The sequence below is a fragment of the Calonectris borealis genome, chromosome 30 (genome assembly GCF_964195595.1).
Source record: "Calonectris borealis chromosome 30, bCalBor7.hap1.2, whole genome shotgun sequence".
Lineage (NCBI taxonomy): Eukaryota > Metazoa > Chordata > Aves > Procellariiformes > Procellariidae > Calonectris > Calonectris borealis.
In genome coordinates, this window is record NC_134341.1 from 309,172 (window position 1) to 320,776 (window position 11,605).

At 67.9% G+C, this 11,605-nt stretch overlaps 1 protein-coding gene across 1 annotated transcript; it reads left to right on the forward strand.

Moving 5' to 3' along the window:
* The first annotated feature begins 2,035 nt into the window (after positions 1-2,035).
* MYO1A (myosin IA) lies at positions 2,036-9,249 on the forward strand. Its single transcript, XM_075133627.1, has 28 exons — positions 2,036-2,175; positions 2,368-2,483; positions 2,655-2,749; positions 2,842-2,946; positions 3,036-3,082; positions 3,240-3,303; positions 3,374-3,472; positions 3,559-3,662; positions 3,762-3,909; positions 3,991-4,109; positions 4,191-4,277; positions 4,385-4,450; positions 4,572-4,676; positions 4,985-5,047; positions 5,212-5,412; positions 5,624-5,850; positions 5,931-6,131; positions 6,226-6,319; positions 6,553-6,702; positions 6,814-6,882; positions 7,135-7,221; positions 7,481-7,555; positions 7,660-7,794; positions 7,910-8,016; positions 8,089-8,221; positions 8,296-8,448; positions 8,520-8,647; positions 8,985-9,249. The coding sequence occupies exons 1-28, from the start codon at positions 2,053-2,055 to the stop codon at positions 9,106-9,108; spliced, it is 3,225 nt and encodes a 1,074-aa protein (XP_074989728.1). The 5' UTR covers positions 2,036-2,052; the 3' UTR covers positions 9,109-9,249.
* The last annotated feature ends 2,356 nt before the right edge of the window (positions 9,250-11,605 follow it).

Below are 11,605 nucleotides of genomic sequence, written 5' to 3' on the forward strand. Positions count from 1 at the left end.
TCCCTGCTCTGGTGTGAGCAGCCTGTTACTGTTTCCCCCCATGGTTAACAACAGATTATATTTTTAATAAAGGTGTATTTTGTAGGTAATGAGCTTCACTTGCCCGTCCTGCAGTGAGCCCAGGGCTCGTCCTCAGCTCTGGCCTGTCCTCAGCTCTGGCCTGTCCTCAGCTCTGGCCTGTCCTCAGCTCTGGCCTGTCCTCAGCTCTGGCCTGTCCTCAGCTCTGGCCTGTCCTCAGCTCTGGCCTGTCCTCAGCTCTGGCTTGTCTGCCCGTGGGAGCTCGCTCTGCCGAGGATGCTGCGTGGTGCTTGGGGGACAAAGAAGAGGCCCCTGGGTGATGGGCTCCCTGCGGCAGCCCCAGAGCAAAGGCAGGACTGACCATGGCCACAGGTCTCTTGCCCCGGCTGCGGTGCGGGCAGGTGTCTTCTCCCTGGGAGCAGCCCTGGGCGCTCCCAGCTCTGCCAGCCCCTGTACCTTGCCCTGGTTTCCCGCAGCCCTGGGAGGAAGCTCCCTTTGTTTGCTTGGCCGCAAGTGACTTTCTCTGCTTGTTCCTGCTACGAGCTGGCGGGGAGGGGAGTGGGGCAGCAGCAGCTCGGCCGGGCTGGGACCCCGCAGGGCTGGGGGCTGGTGGGCAGCCTGGGACTGCTTCCCAGCTGGCTGGTGTGCTTCGTGCCTCAGTTTCCCTGTCTGCGAGCAGGCGTGGTGCCCTGAGGGAGGTCCCTCTGGCCCCCCGCCCCTCCGTGGGCCGGACCGGGCCAGGCCAGCACCGGGCGCTGGGCTGGGCTGAGCCCCGCTGGCTCCCAGGCAGCCCCAGCTGAAGCCACTCCAGGAGCCGCTGCTCTGCGACCGGGAGGTGAGTTGCGGACCCCTCTGCTCCCAGCCACCAGCCTGAAGCACCCAAACCCCCCACACCCCGGGGCTGGCTGGGGGCACCCCCACCCTAGGGGACCTTCACCCCACGGGGAGCTCTGAGACCTGGCACTGTGGGGAAGATGGGCAAGCCCGGGGCTGCCCTGGAGCTGCATGGGGGGCTCTTGCTCTGGTTCGCAACCCTGCTCTCTTTGGGGTCCCACATCCAGCAGCACGGGGGTCTTGGTGCCAGTGCCCTGCGTGGGGCGAGGCTGCAGGGACCTGCGGGAGGCTCTGCCATTCTCTCCGGAGGCTGCTGCCAGCGGGGCAGCTCCTGATGGAGCCATCTCCATCGGCCCATTCACCCCATCCTTCCCCACCTCCTCGCTTGTGAACTTTCCCCGGGCACCGATAAGTGGGGCTGGGTTTACAGCCTGTGCCCGGGCTGTAAGGCATGGGTGAAGGTCACCCCGGGGAACGCGGCTGTGGTCACCCCGTAAAAGACAGGTGAGGGACGGGTGGAGCGTGGGGGGAAAGCAGCACTGTCTCTCGTGGGAGCCCTCGGGTGCTGCTGGCTGCAAGGCTGTTGGAGGGGGCTGGGCTCCCCCGACCCTGAGCCTGTCCCTTCCCCGCCCCGGCTTCCCCCTGCCAGGAAGGAGGGAGGAAGCGGAGGCTGAATTCGTCCCTGCCCCAAGAATAGGATCCAGGTGTCCACATTTCCTGGCCGGGTCCCCACTTCCCCCGCAGCGGTGGGCAGGAGGCGTCCTGCCCGCCCCCCCGAGCCCCAACCCCACCACGGGGGCCTGGGCATCGGGGTGCCCCGCGAAGGAGCCCTCTGTGCCAGTGCGGGTGTGCGGCTGCCTTGTCCCCTGTCCCCGGGGGCTACCAGCCCAGCACAGTGCCTGGGGGAGCTGGGCTCGGCAGGGAGCAACGAAGGTCCCAGCTGGATCCTGCTGGCCAAGGGCCGCATCCTGCCCTGCCCTGGGGCCGGGCGTTACCTGTCCTTCCCCTGTGCCCCCTGGGTGCTGGGGCACCCTGCTCTCCCTGGGGCCCTTCTGAGCCTCTAAGGGTGGGGGGCAGCCAGGGCCTCAGGGGTGCAGGGGCTGCTGACGACCGGGGGGGTGTTTTGGGGAAGGGGCTGTGTGAACATGGGCTGCAGCCCCCCCCTCCACTCTGCCCCAGTTGCCCCGGAGCTGCCCGGCCATGGAAGCCACCGCCTCGTTGCTGGACGCCGCGGCAATCGGGGACCTGGTGCTGCTGGACCCACTCACCGAGGAGTCACTGCTCCACACCCTGCAGGAGCGCTTCCGCCACAGCGACATCTACGTGGGCACCGGGCCGGGGGCGCGGGGTCTGGGATGGGGAACGGGATATGGGGTCTGGGATGGGGAGCAGAGTGGGGTGTGGGCTCTGGAATGGGGAGCAGGGTATGGGCTCTGGGGTGCAGAGCAGGGGAGAGCACAGGATCTGGGCTGGGTCCTCCCGGCACCGCACCCACACCGTCCTGCTTGCCCGCAGACGTACATCGGGAACGTCGTGATCTCGGTGAACCCCTACCGGTCCCTGCCCATCTACACCCCTGACAAGGTGCAGGAGTACCACAACTGCAACTTCTTCGCTGTGAAGCCCCACATGTGAGCACGGGGAGCCCGGCAGCCCTGGGGTGCCCTTGGTTCCCCTGGATCCTGCTAAGGGCTTCACCCACGGGCGAGCCGAGGTTTTGGGGTCTGGGGGAGTCCGCTTGGGGCCGTTTCCTGAAGCCCCCAGACCCCTCCAGCTCCCTTCTAACCCCTCCTCGCCCCCAGCTATGCTATCGCTGACGATGCCTACCGCTCGCTGCGGGACCGGGACAGGGACCAGTGCATTCTCATCACTGGCGAGAGTGGGGCTGGCAAAACAGGTAGAGCCAGGGCTGCTGCCTGTCACTCACAGGGCTGGGCGGGCACAGCCCCAGCACCCACGGCCCTGGCACCCACGGCCCCTCACTCGCAGAGGCCAGCAAGCTGGTGATGTCCTACGTGGCAGCCGTGTGCAGCAAAGGGGAGGAGGTGGACAAGGTGAAGGAGCAGCTCCTGCAGTCCAACCCCGTGCTGGAGGGTAAGCGCCCACACCTCGCGCCCTGCGCCCGTGCCACGGCTTGGCGCAGCCCCCCTGGAGCACGCTGTAACCCCGTCCTCCCCCCGCAGCCTTTGGAAACGCCAAGACTGTCCGCAACGACAACTCCTCCCGATTCGTGAGTGACCAGGGAACTGGGGCGGTGGAGCCGCGTCCCACAGGGCCGGACCCTGATGGGACTGGAGGCACGGCAGGGGATGGGGACGTGGACACGGGGAGCGGAGCTGCTGCCCCCCGCGGGGTCCCCCTGCCCTGACCCCAGCCCTGTTCCTCAGGGCAAGTACATGGACGTGGAGTTCGACTTCAAGGGGGAGCCCCTGGGAGGGGTCATTAGCAACTGTGAGTATCGATCGCCTGTCCCGGGGGGTCCCACCCCGCACGCCCTGGTGACACCGACCACTGCCCGCAGACCTGCTGGAGAAATCCCGCATCGTCCAGCACGTGAAGGGCGAGAGGAACTTCCACATCTTCTACCAGCTCCTGGCCGGGGGCTCGGCGCAGCTGCTCCGTAGGTCCAGGCCCCCCAGCGCAGGGGGTTGGGGGGGCCGGGGGTCTGGGGGACCCATGGCTGAGCCACCTCCTCCCCCTGCCCAGAGCAGCTGAAGCTCCGCCAGGACTGCCGGCTCTACGGCTACCTGAACCGGGAGAGTTCTGGCCTGCCCGGCGTGGATGATGCGGCCAACTTCCGGGCCATGCAGGTAGCCAGGGCCTGGGAGGCCGTGAAGCTGTGACACCCCCCCCCACAAAACACCCTGGGGCTGTCCCCGTCACCCCGAGCTGCCTGTGTCTGTCCCCAGGATGCCATGAGGGTCATTGGCTTCTCGCCTGCCGAGGTGACGGCGCTACTGGAGGTGACAGCCGTGGTGCTCAAGCTGGGCAACGTGCAGCTGAGCAGCAACTACCAGGCCAGCGGGATGGAGGCCTGCAGCATCGCTGAGCCCCAGGGTAGGGACGGTCATGGGCCTGGGGCGGGGGGGCCCCCCTCGGCCCCCTGCTCAGCCCCAGCACCGCTGCCTCCCTGTGCAGAGCTGCAGGAGATCTGCGAGTTGATCGGGCTGGACCCCAGCACGCTGGAGCGGGCGCTGTGCTCCCGCACCGTGAAGGCGCGGGACGAGACAGTGCTCACCACCCTCAGCGTTCCCCAGGTGAGCGGGACCGTCCCCTGCCACGGGGCTGGTGCCTGGCAGCCCTCGGGAGCTGGCACGAGCCCCTTGCCCCTCTCCTAGGGCTACTACGGCCGGGACGCACTGGCCAAGAACATCTACAGCCGCCTCTTCGACTGGCTGGTGAACCGCATCAACACCAGCATCCAGGTGAGCGCCCGGGGTGACAGGCACCGGCCCCCCCATCCTGGACAGGGCCCTGGGCCCCCACCCCACACGGGGCCAGGACACAGCTCAGCACCCTGCTGTCCCCCCAGGTGAAGGTGGGAAAGCAGAGGAAGGTGATGGGTGTCCTGGACATCTACGGCTTCGAGATCTTCCAGGTGAGTGCAGGGCCCACCCGGCCCCATCCTGCTGCTGGGGAGGGCCGGGGACAGCGAGTGGGACATGGCGCAGGGCTGGGGGCTTGGGCACAACCTGCCACACAGCACTCTTCTCTCGCAGGACAACAGCTTTGAGCAGTTCATCATCAACTACTGCAACGAGAAGCTGCAGCAGATCTTCATCCTGATGACCCTGAAGGAGGAGCAGGAGGAATACGTCCGAGAGGTACCCCTGGCCCGTGCCCGTCGGGCTGGATGCCGCCCCTCTGCCTGTGCCAGAGCACAGCCCCCAAGGAGCCTTGGCCCCCCAGAGACGGGGAAGTGCCGGAGACGGCTCCGCAGCACGTCCCTCCCTCGCCCTGCTCCCTGCCGGGAGCAGATTCAATAGCAGGAAGGCAGGGAAGGATTTGGGATCCCCGTCCCTGTGGCCGGACGTCCGGTTCCTGCCCCACATCTGCTGGGGTGTGTCCGTGGGGCAGGGTCCATGTGCCGTGTGTCTGAGGGTCCGTGCGTCTGACCCCTGTCTGCTCCCAGGGCATCCAGTGGACCTCGGTGGAGTTTTTCGACAACAGCATCATCTGCAACTTGATCGAGAACGTGAGTTGCCCCCCAGTGCCTGGGGCCTGGGTCGGGGTCCCACCTCCCCCGCGTCACACCCGGCACGAGTTCGGGCTGAGCAGAGCCCGGAGCAGCCCCGGTTCGATGGAGCCGCTGCTCGGGGCCGGGGCCGGTTTGGGGTGATGCCATCCATCACGGCGCAGAGCAAGTCCGGGATCCTGGCCATGCTGGATGAGGAGTGCCTGCGGCCTGGCGTGGTCAACGAGGACACCTTCCTCACCAAGCTGAACCAGCTCTTCGCCACCCACAAGCACTATGAGAGCAAGGAGACCCAGAACGCCCGGCACGTCATGGATGCCAGCCTGCTGCCGCAATGCTTCCGCATTCACCACTATGCCGGCAAGGTCTGCCAGCAGCCGTGGGCACCCACCGGCACCTGCAGCCCCGGCCCCGCCAGGGGCAGCCGGGTCCTCTTCCCAGCTTTGCATGGGAGATGCGGGGCTGGACTGGGAATGGGCACAGAGACACTGAACCGTAACCCACTCGCTCCCTCCTCCCTCCCTGAGCACGGCCCCCGTGCACCCCACTGAGCGCTGACCCCGCTCCCGCGCCCAGGTGACCTACAACGTGACGGGCTTCATTGAGAAGAACAACGACCTGCTCTTCCGCGACCTCTCACAGGCCATGTGGGCTGCCCGGCACACGCTGCTGCGCTCCCTCTTCCCCGAGGGAGACCCCCAGAAGGTCTCCCTCAAGCTGCCCCCCACCGCAGGCTTCCAGTTCAAGGCCTCAGTGGCAACGCTGATGAAGAACCTCTACTCCAAGAACCCCAACTATATCAGGTACCGGCCCCGGGGGGGAGCCCTGGCCTCGGCTCTGGTGCCAGCGGGACCCCCCTCCACCCCACCTCTGCCCTCCCCAGGTGCATCAAGCCCAATGAGACCAAAACAGCAATGCTCTTCACGCCGGAGCTGGTGCTGGCGCAGATCCGGTACCTGGGGCTGATGGAGAACGTGCGGGTGCGGCGGGCAGGCTACGCCTTCCGCCAGCTCTACGGTGCCTTCCTGGAGCGCTACAAGATGCTCAGCCCCCAGACCTGGCCCCGCTGGACCGGCAGCGACAGGTACGGGGCTGGGCCAGACCGCGGGCGCGTCCAGCAGCCCCCTGGCCCCGGGGCTGCGGGGCTCTGACCAGCCTCGTCTCCCGCCGCGGTGCAGGAAGGGGGCCGAGGTGCTGCTGGCGGAGCTGGCGTTCCCTCCCGAGGAGCTGGCGTTCGGCCACACCAAGATCTTCATCCGCTCGCCGCGCACCGTGAGTCTGGGGATGGGAGAGCCAGGGGACCCCACTATGGGGCAGTCGGGCTGCCGGGGGAGGCAGGGTCTGACCCAGAGTGGGTGCCAGCCCTACGGGTCCCCTCACCCCGCTGGCGGCCCCAAGCCCATTCCGGGGGCTCCTGGGTGATGCCGCAGCCCCACGGAGGCGGCTCCCGGCCGGGGGTGCCTGTCCCCACTTGGTGCCCCAAAGTTTGCCATGGCTGTCCCCAGCTCTTCGAGTTGGAAAGGCGGCGCCAGGAGCGCGTGGCCGAGCTCGCCACCCTCATCCAGAAGACGTTCCGGGGCTGGCGGTGCCGGACCCGGTACCAGCTGATGCGCAAGAGCCAGATCATCATCTCCGCCTGGTTCCGGGGCCACATGGTGAGGAAGGGGGGGTCCCAGCTGCGCTTCCCCTGCCCATCCCTCACCCCCTGGGCAGGGTCCCCGGGCTCTCCCAAGCCCCCCGGCTCACCCCACCTCTCCCCACCGCAGCAAAAGAACAAATACAAGCAGATGAAGTGGTCGGCACTGATCATCCAGGCGTACGTGCGGGGCTGGAAGGTGAGGGCTGGGTACCCCGGGCCCGCTGGCTGGGGCCAGCAGGTCTCCTGGAGCGGGCAGAATGGGCAGCGTGGGCAGCGGGGTGGGGGATGCGTGGCGGGGAGGGGCTGGGGGCTCCCTGTGCCCCATGGTGGGACCAGACTCATCTCCTCTCCCTGTCTTCCGTCCTTCTCTCCTGCCTCTCTCCCTCTCGCTCCCTATCCGTGTCGGTCTTTCCCCACCACGGGCTCCCCGGGCTCTCGCCCCCCACAGTCTCGCCGGCTCCTCCAGGAGCTGAAGTCCCAGTGCCACCGTCATGCAGCCGCTGCCACCATCGCTGCTTACTGGAGAGGGTACCAGGTAACGGGGCCAGCCCCGCCACGGGGCCGCGCACCCTGCCCGCTGCCTCTGTCCTGCTGTCCACACGCGCTGTGCCCAGGGCTGTCTGTCTGTCTGCCCACCCTGGCTCCTGCCCACCCTGTCGGGCTGGAGCAGCTGTCCTCTCTGCTGGGGCCGAATAGGGACAGGGGGGAGGGAACACCCATGTCCTGCGGGGGCTGGCAGTGGGATGGTGGCAAGGACCCGCGTCCCCACCGCTGCCAACGGCCGTCTCCGGCAGGTCCGCAGGGCGTACAGGAGGTATTTCCGCTCCGGGGCCAGCACCCGCCTGGCCAACTTCATCTACCGGCGGCTGGTGAGTGGGGCCGAGGGGAGAGGGGGCACGGCACCTTCCCAGCCCCATGCCCCTGGGGCTGGCCCGGGGACCCTCCTGACCCCCTACTGCGTTGCCACCCCCAGGTGCAGAAGTTCCTGGTGGGGCTGGGGAGGAACCTCCCACCGCTGTCGGTGATGGACCGGACGTGGCCTCCTGCGCCGTACAAGTTCCTGGCCAACGCCAACCAGGAGCTGAGGAGCATCTTCTACCGCTGGAAGGTGGGAGCAGGAGGGGGACGGGGAGGCAGGGGGCTCCGGTTGGGACCTTGCATCCCTCTATGCCAGTCCCTGCCAGGGATCTTTGGCAGCACCGAATCACCCCCTCCCTCGGCAGTGCAAGAAGTACCGGGAGCAGCTGACGCCGCAGCGCAGGGCCCTGCTGCAGGCCAAGCTCTGCGCCAGCGAGCTCTTCAAGGACAAGAAGACGCTCTACTCCAAAAGGTGCCGGGGCTGGGGGCTGGCGGGGGGTGGGCGGTGCACAGGGCAGCGCCGGCTGACGGCCTCCGTCCCCAGCCTGCAGCAGCCCTTCCAGGGCGAGTACCTGGGGCTGACGCAGAACTCCAAGTACCAGAAGCTCCATGCTGTGGCTAAGGACAAGCTGGTGATGGCCGACACCGTGAGAAAGGTGAACAGAGCCAGCGGCAAGGTGAGCCCCCTCCTCATCCTGTCCCCACCGCAGCGGGAGGGCATGCGGGGCCGTGCTGACCCCCCTGCCCGCAGACGGTCCCGCGGCTGCTGCTGCTCACCACGGAGCACCTGGTCCTGGCCGACCCCAAGGCCGCCCAGCCCAAGACCGTGCTCAGCCTGGGCGACATCCGCAGCGTCTCCGTCACCCGCTTCTCTGACGGCTTCCTGGCTCTGCACCTCAAGGAGGTACCTGGGGGGGGGTCCCTGGGGGCTCGGGGGGTCCCCGGCGGGGCTGACCCCCCCCCGTCTTCCCGCAGACCTCCACAGGGGCAGTCAAGGGAGACTTCTTGCTCGTCAGCGACCACCTCATCGAGCTCATCACCCGCCTGCACCAGACCCTGATGGACACCACCGCCCAGGCCCTGCCCCTGCACATCACTGACCAGTATGGGCGGGGTGGGGGGGGCGTGGCTAGCAAGGGTGGGGCCTGCAGGGCGGGGCGAGACTTGTGGGAGTGGAGCTGGCAGGGCAGGGCAGGGCAGGGTGGTGTCCGGGGCGGAGCTCACGAGGGTGGGGTAGGGCGGGGTGAGGTTTGTAGGGGTGGAGCCACACAAAGGGTGGGTTCAGGGTGGGGCATCAGCTGGAAGGTCCTGATTGGCTGTGGTAGGTAGCCCCTGAGAGGTGGTGGGTGTAAAGGAGGCCGCTCATTGGGCAGGAGGTGGGGCAGGGCTGGGCGGGGCTGGGCATGTCCCCACCCCACCACTCTGCCCTGCCCCCCCCAGGTTCTCCACCCGCTTCCAGAAGGGTGATGTGGCCGTCACCGTGGTGGAGTCGGCCAAGGGGGGCAGCGATGTCCCCATCTGCAAGAAGCGCGGCAGCCACAAGATGGAGGTCCTGGTCCACTGAGGGGACCCCATTCCCTGCCGGGACCTCCACCCACGCACCGGCACCCCTGCCCACCTCCCTTGTGTTGTCATCCCGCCCTGCAGGTCCTTGCACCCCCCAGGAATTGCTGCAAACCCATTAAACAGATGTTCTGGTGTCGGTACCCAGGCGATGTCGTGCTGGGTGCCCCCCATTACAGGCGGGGCAGGGGCACCCAGTCGTGCCAGAGCCCCAGGATGTGGCACCGTGGTGCTGGAGCAGGGCGGGGGCAGAGCCCAGCCCTGGCAATGGAGTTCCCTGGCACGCTGCAGGGATGGAGCCCCCCCAACCCGGCCCCCCGCCTTTCCTGCCGCCTGATTGCAACCGGCGCTCGGCTTGGCAGTAATTGGAAAGGCCCCAAATTGCGGCCACTTTTCCCAGTAAGTGGGAAAGCATCTCGCTGTGCTGCAGAGGCAATTTCTGGGCGGCTGCGGGTGGCTGGCACGTGAGGTCCTCGGCACCTGCCTGCCTGCACTGCCTCCCCATCGCCCTCTGCCCAGGATCCCCTGCCCTGCTGCAGGACCCCCTGTGCCGGGTGCTCCCCGCTGCGCTGCCGCTCGCCCAGCTGTGCCCCTGCGCCAGCAGCCCTCCCCAGGCTGGCACCGCAGCTCCCGGGCTGGCGCTGGAGCTGCATTCGGGGACCGGGGCTGCGGCCCAGAGCGGAGCAGGGGGACAGAAAGGAGCCACCGCACGGCCCTGCTGCCACCACTGCAGCCCACGTCCCGTGGGACCTCTGCCAGTCTTGCAGGCCCCAGGAGCTGGGGGTCCCTGCACAGCTCTCACAACAGGCCCCCCCCCCGCCACTGCCTTTTCTCTCCTGCGCTCATCAAGCTCTCGGAGAGGATTTTTTTCCTGTCCCTATGTGTCACCTGCATTACCTTCGGGAGCTGACAACTCCCCGTCATGTCAGCAGCAGCACCAGCTCCCAGGGGGGCCCCGGAGCATCCATGCGGTTTGTCGTGCACAGGGGGCATGTGTGGGCACGCGTGTCAGGGCACTTGGGCAGTGCGTGCTCGTGGGGGGACATGTGTGTGCGCGCGGGGGCACTTGAGGGTGCAGACGTGCCCCAGCTCCGAGGGCTCTCCCCCGCCTGCCCGCCACAGGCTGTGTCATGTCCCAGCGCAGGGACCTTCCCGCCCGTGTGCGGCGAGGGCGAAAGCCATAAACAAGTCCGCCGCAGCCCAGGGCACCGCAGCTCTTCACGGCTGCGTCACACTTGGCACCACACAAGTAGGTGTTATTAATTAATTAGGCCGTCTCTGGCCAGGCTCCGTTTTAATTAACATCGCCGGCACTGCAGATGCTGCCCTGCCCTGGGCTGCGCTGCCACAGGAGCCGCTGCTGCCAGGCCACCTTCCCGCAGGGCCGCCGCAGCCGCCGCCACCGCAGCTGCCTGTTGCTCGGGCTGAAGTCGGTGGCTCTCACTCATTGGGCTGCGTGTTCCCCCCTCCCTCACCTCCCTGCGGTTCCCCCTGGCTGGAGGCACTTGGGGTGGCTGGGGACGGGGGGATCAGGATGCAGGATGAAGCCCGGGCTCCCAGGAGGCCAAGTCAGGCTGAGGCTGGGGGGGGCCCTGGTGCTGGTGGTGCTGGCCCTGTCTGGACCACAGAGGGGTCTGGGGAAAGGCAGCCCCATGTGGGCCTGGATCCGGGGCTGCCAGAGCCCATCACAGCCAGGAGCGCTCCCCACGGGCACCACGGGACCGGGCAGGCCAGGAGCCCCGGAGCGGGGCTGGGGGAGATGGGCAGGGTGTGCGTACAGAGAGCCTGTGCGTGTGCAGTTAAGTCGTCATATGTGTGTGCAGATGAACACGTGTGCATGCATGTCCACGTGTGTGCATCATGTGTGTGGTGGTAGCCTGGCTGATCCCGCTGTGGTGTGAGACCTCCCAAAGCCCGGCTGCAGAGCAACCGCCAGCAGCTGTGCCAGCGTGGCAGGGACAGGACCGCTCCCACTGCGTGTCTGCCCGCACGTGCAGACGGCTGCGTCGTGCTCAGGTGCATGTGTCCCCCCATGCCTGCGGCGCGAGGAGGGGCCGGGGGCTGCGTGGGCACAGCGCCTGTGTGCTGGCCCGCTACCACGGGGCGCTGCGGGGAGCTGGCATGCCTGCGTGGGCGTGCTTGTGTCGCGGTGTGACTCTGCGTGTGTAACGGGTGCCTGTCGGTGACACGGTGCCTGCGTGGGCGTGAAGCTGCAGGGTGGGGGTACCACCCCCCCGGCCTCCATTGGCGGCTCTCCTCTCGCCCACCCACACCATGCCATGGGCAGAGCCCCTTATTTAACTCCGCACAGCAGCCAGCACCCCGGTACTTTGCCTCCCATCTGAGCCCGTGCTGGGAGAGCCGTCGGCGCAGCCTGCGGCCGCTGCCCGCCTCGCCTCGCCACGTCTCCCACCCTGCAGCTGCCAGCAGTGAGGGACGCTCTGCCCCCGGCTCCGCACCAGGCGACACCTGAGGGCTCAGCAGGTCTGTGCCCCCGC

Bases quoted from the DNA above. Each gene is read 5' to 3' on its own strand.
- MYO1A (XM_075133627.1), top strand. From the start codon at position 2,053: ATGGAAGCCACCGCCTCGTTGCTGGACGCCGCGGCAATCGGGGACCTG. The intron at 8,449-8,519 runs GTACCTGGGGGG...GTCTTCCCGCAG, and splicing joins TGGCTCTGCACCTCAAGGAG to ACCTCCACAGGGGCAGTCAA. The intron at 8,648-8,984 runs GTATGGGCGGGG...TGCCCCCCCCAG, and splicing joins CCCCTGCACATCACTGACCA to GTTCTCCACCCGCTTCCAGA.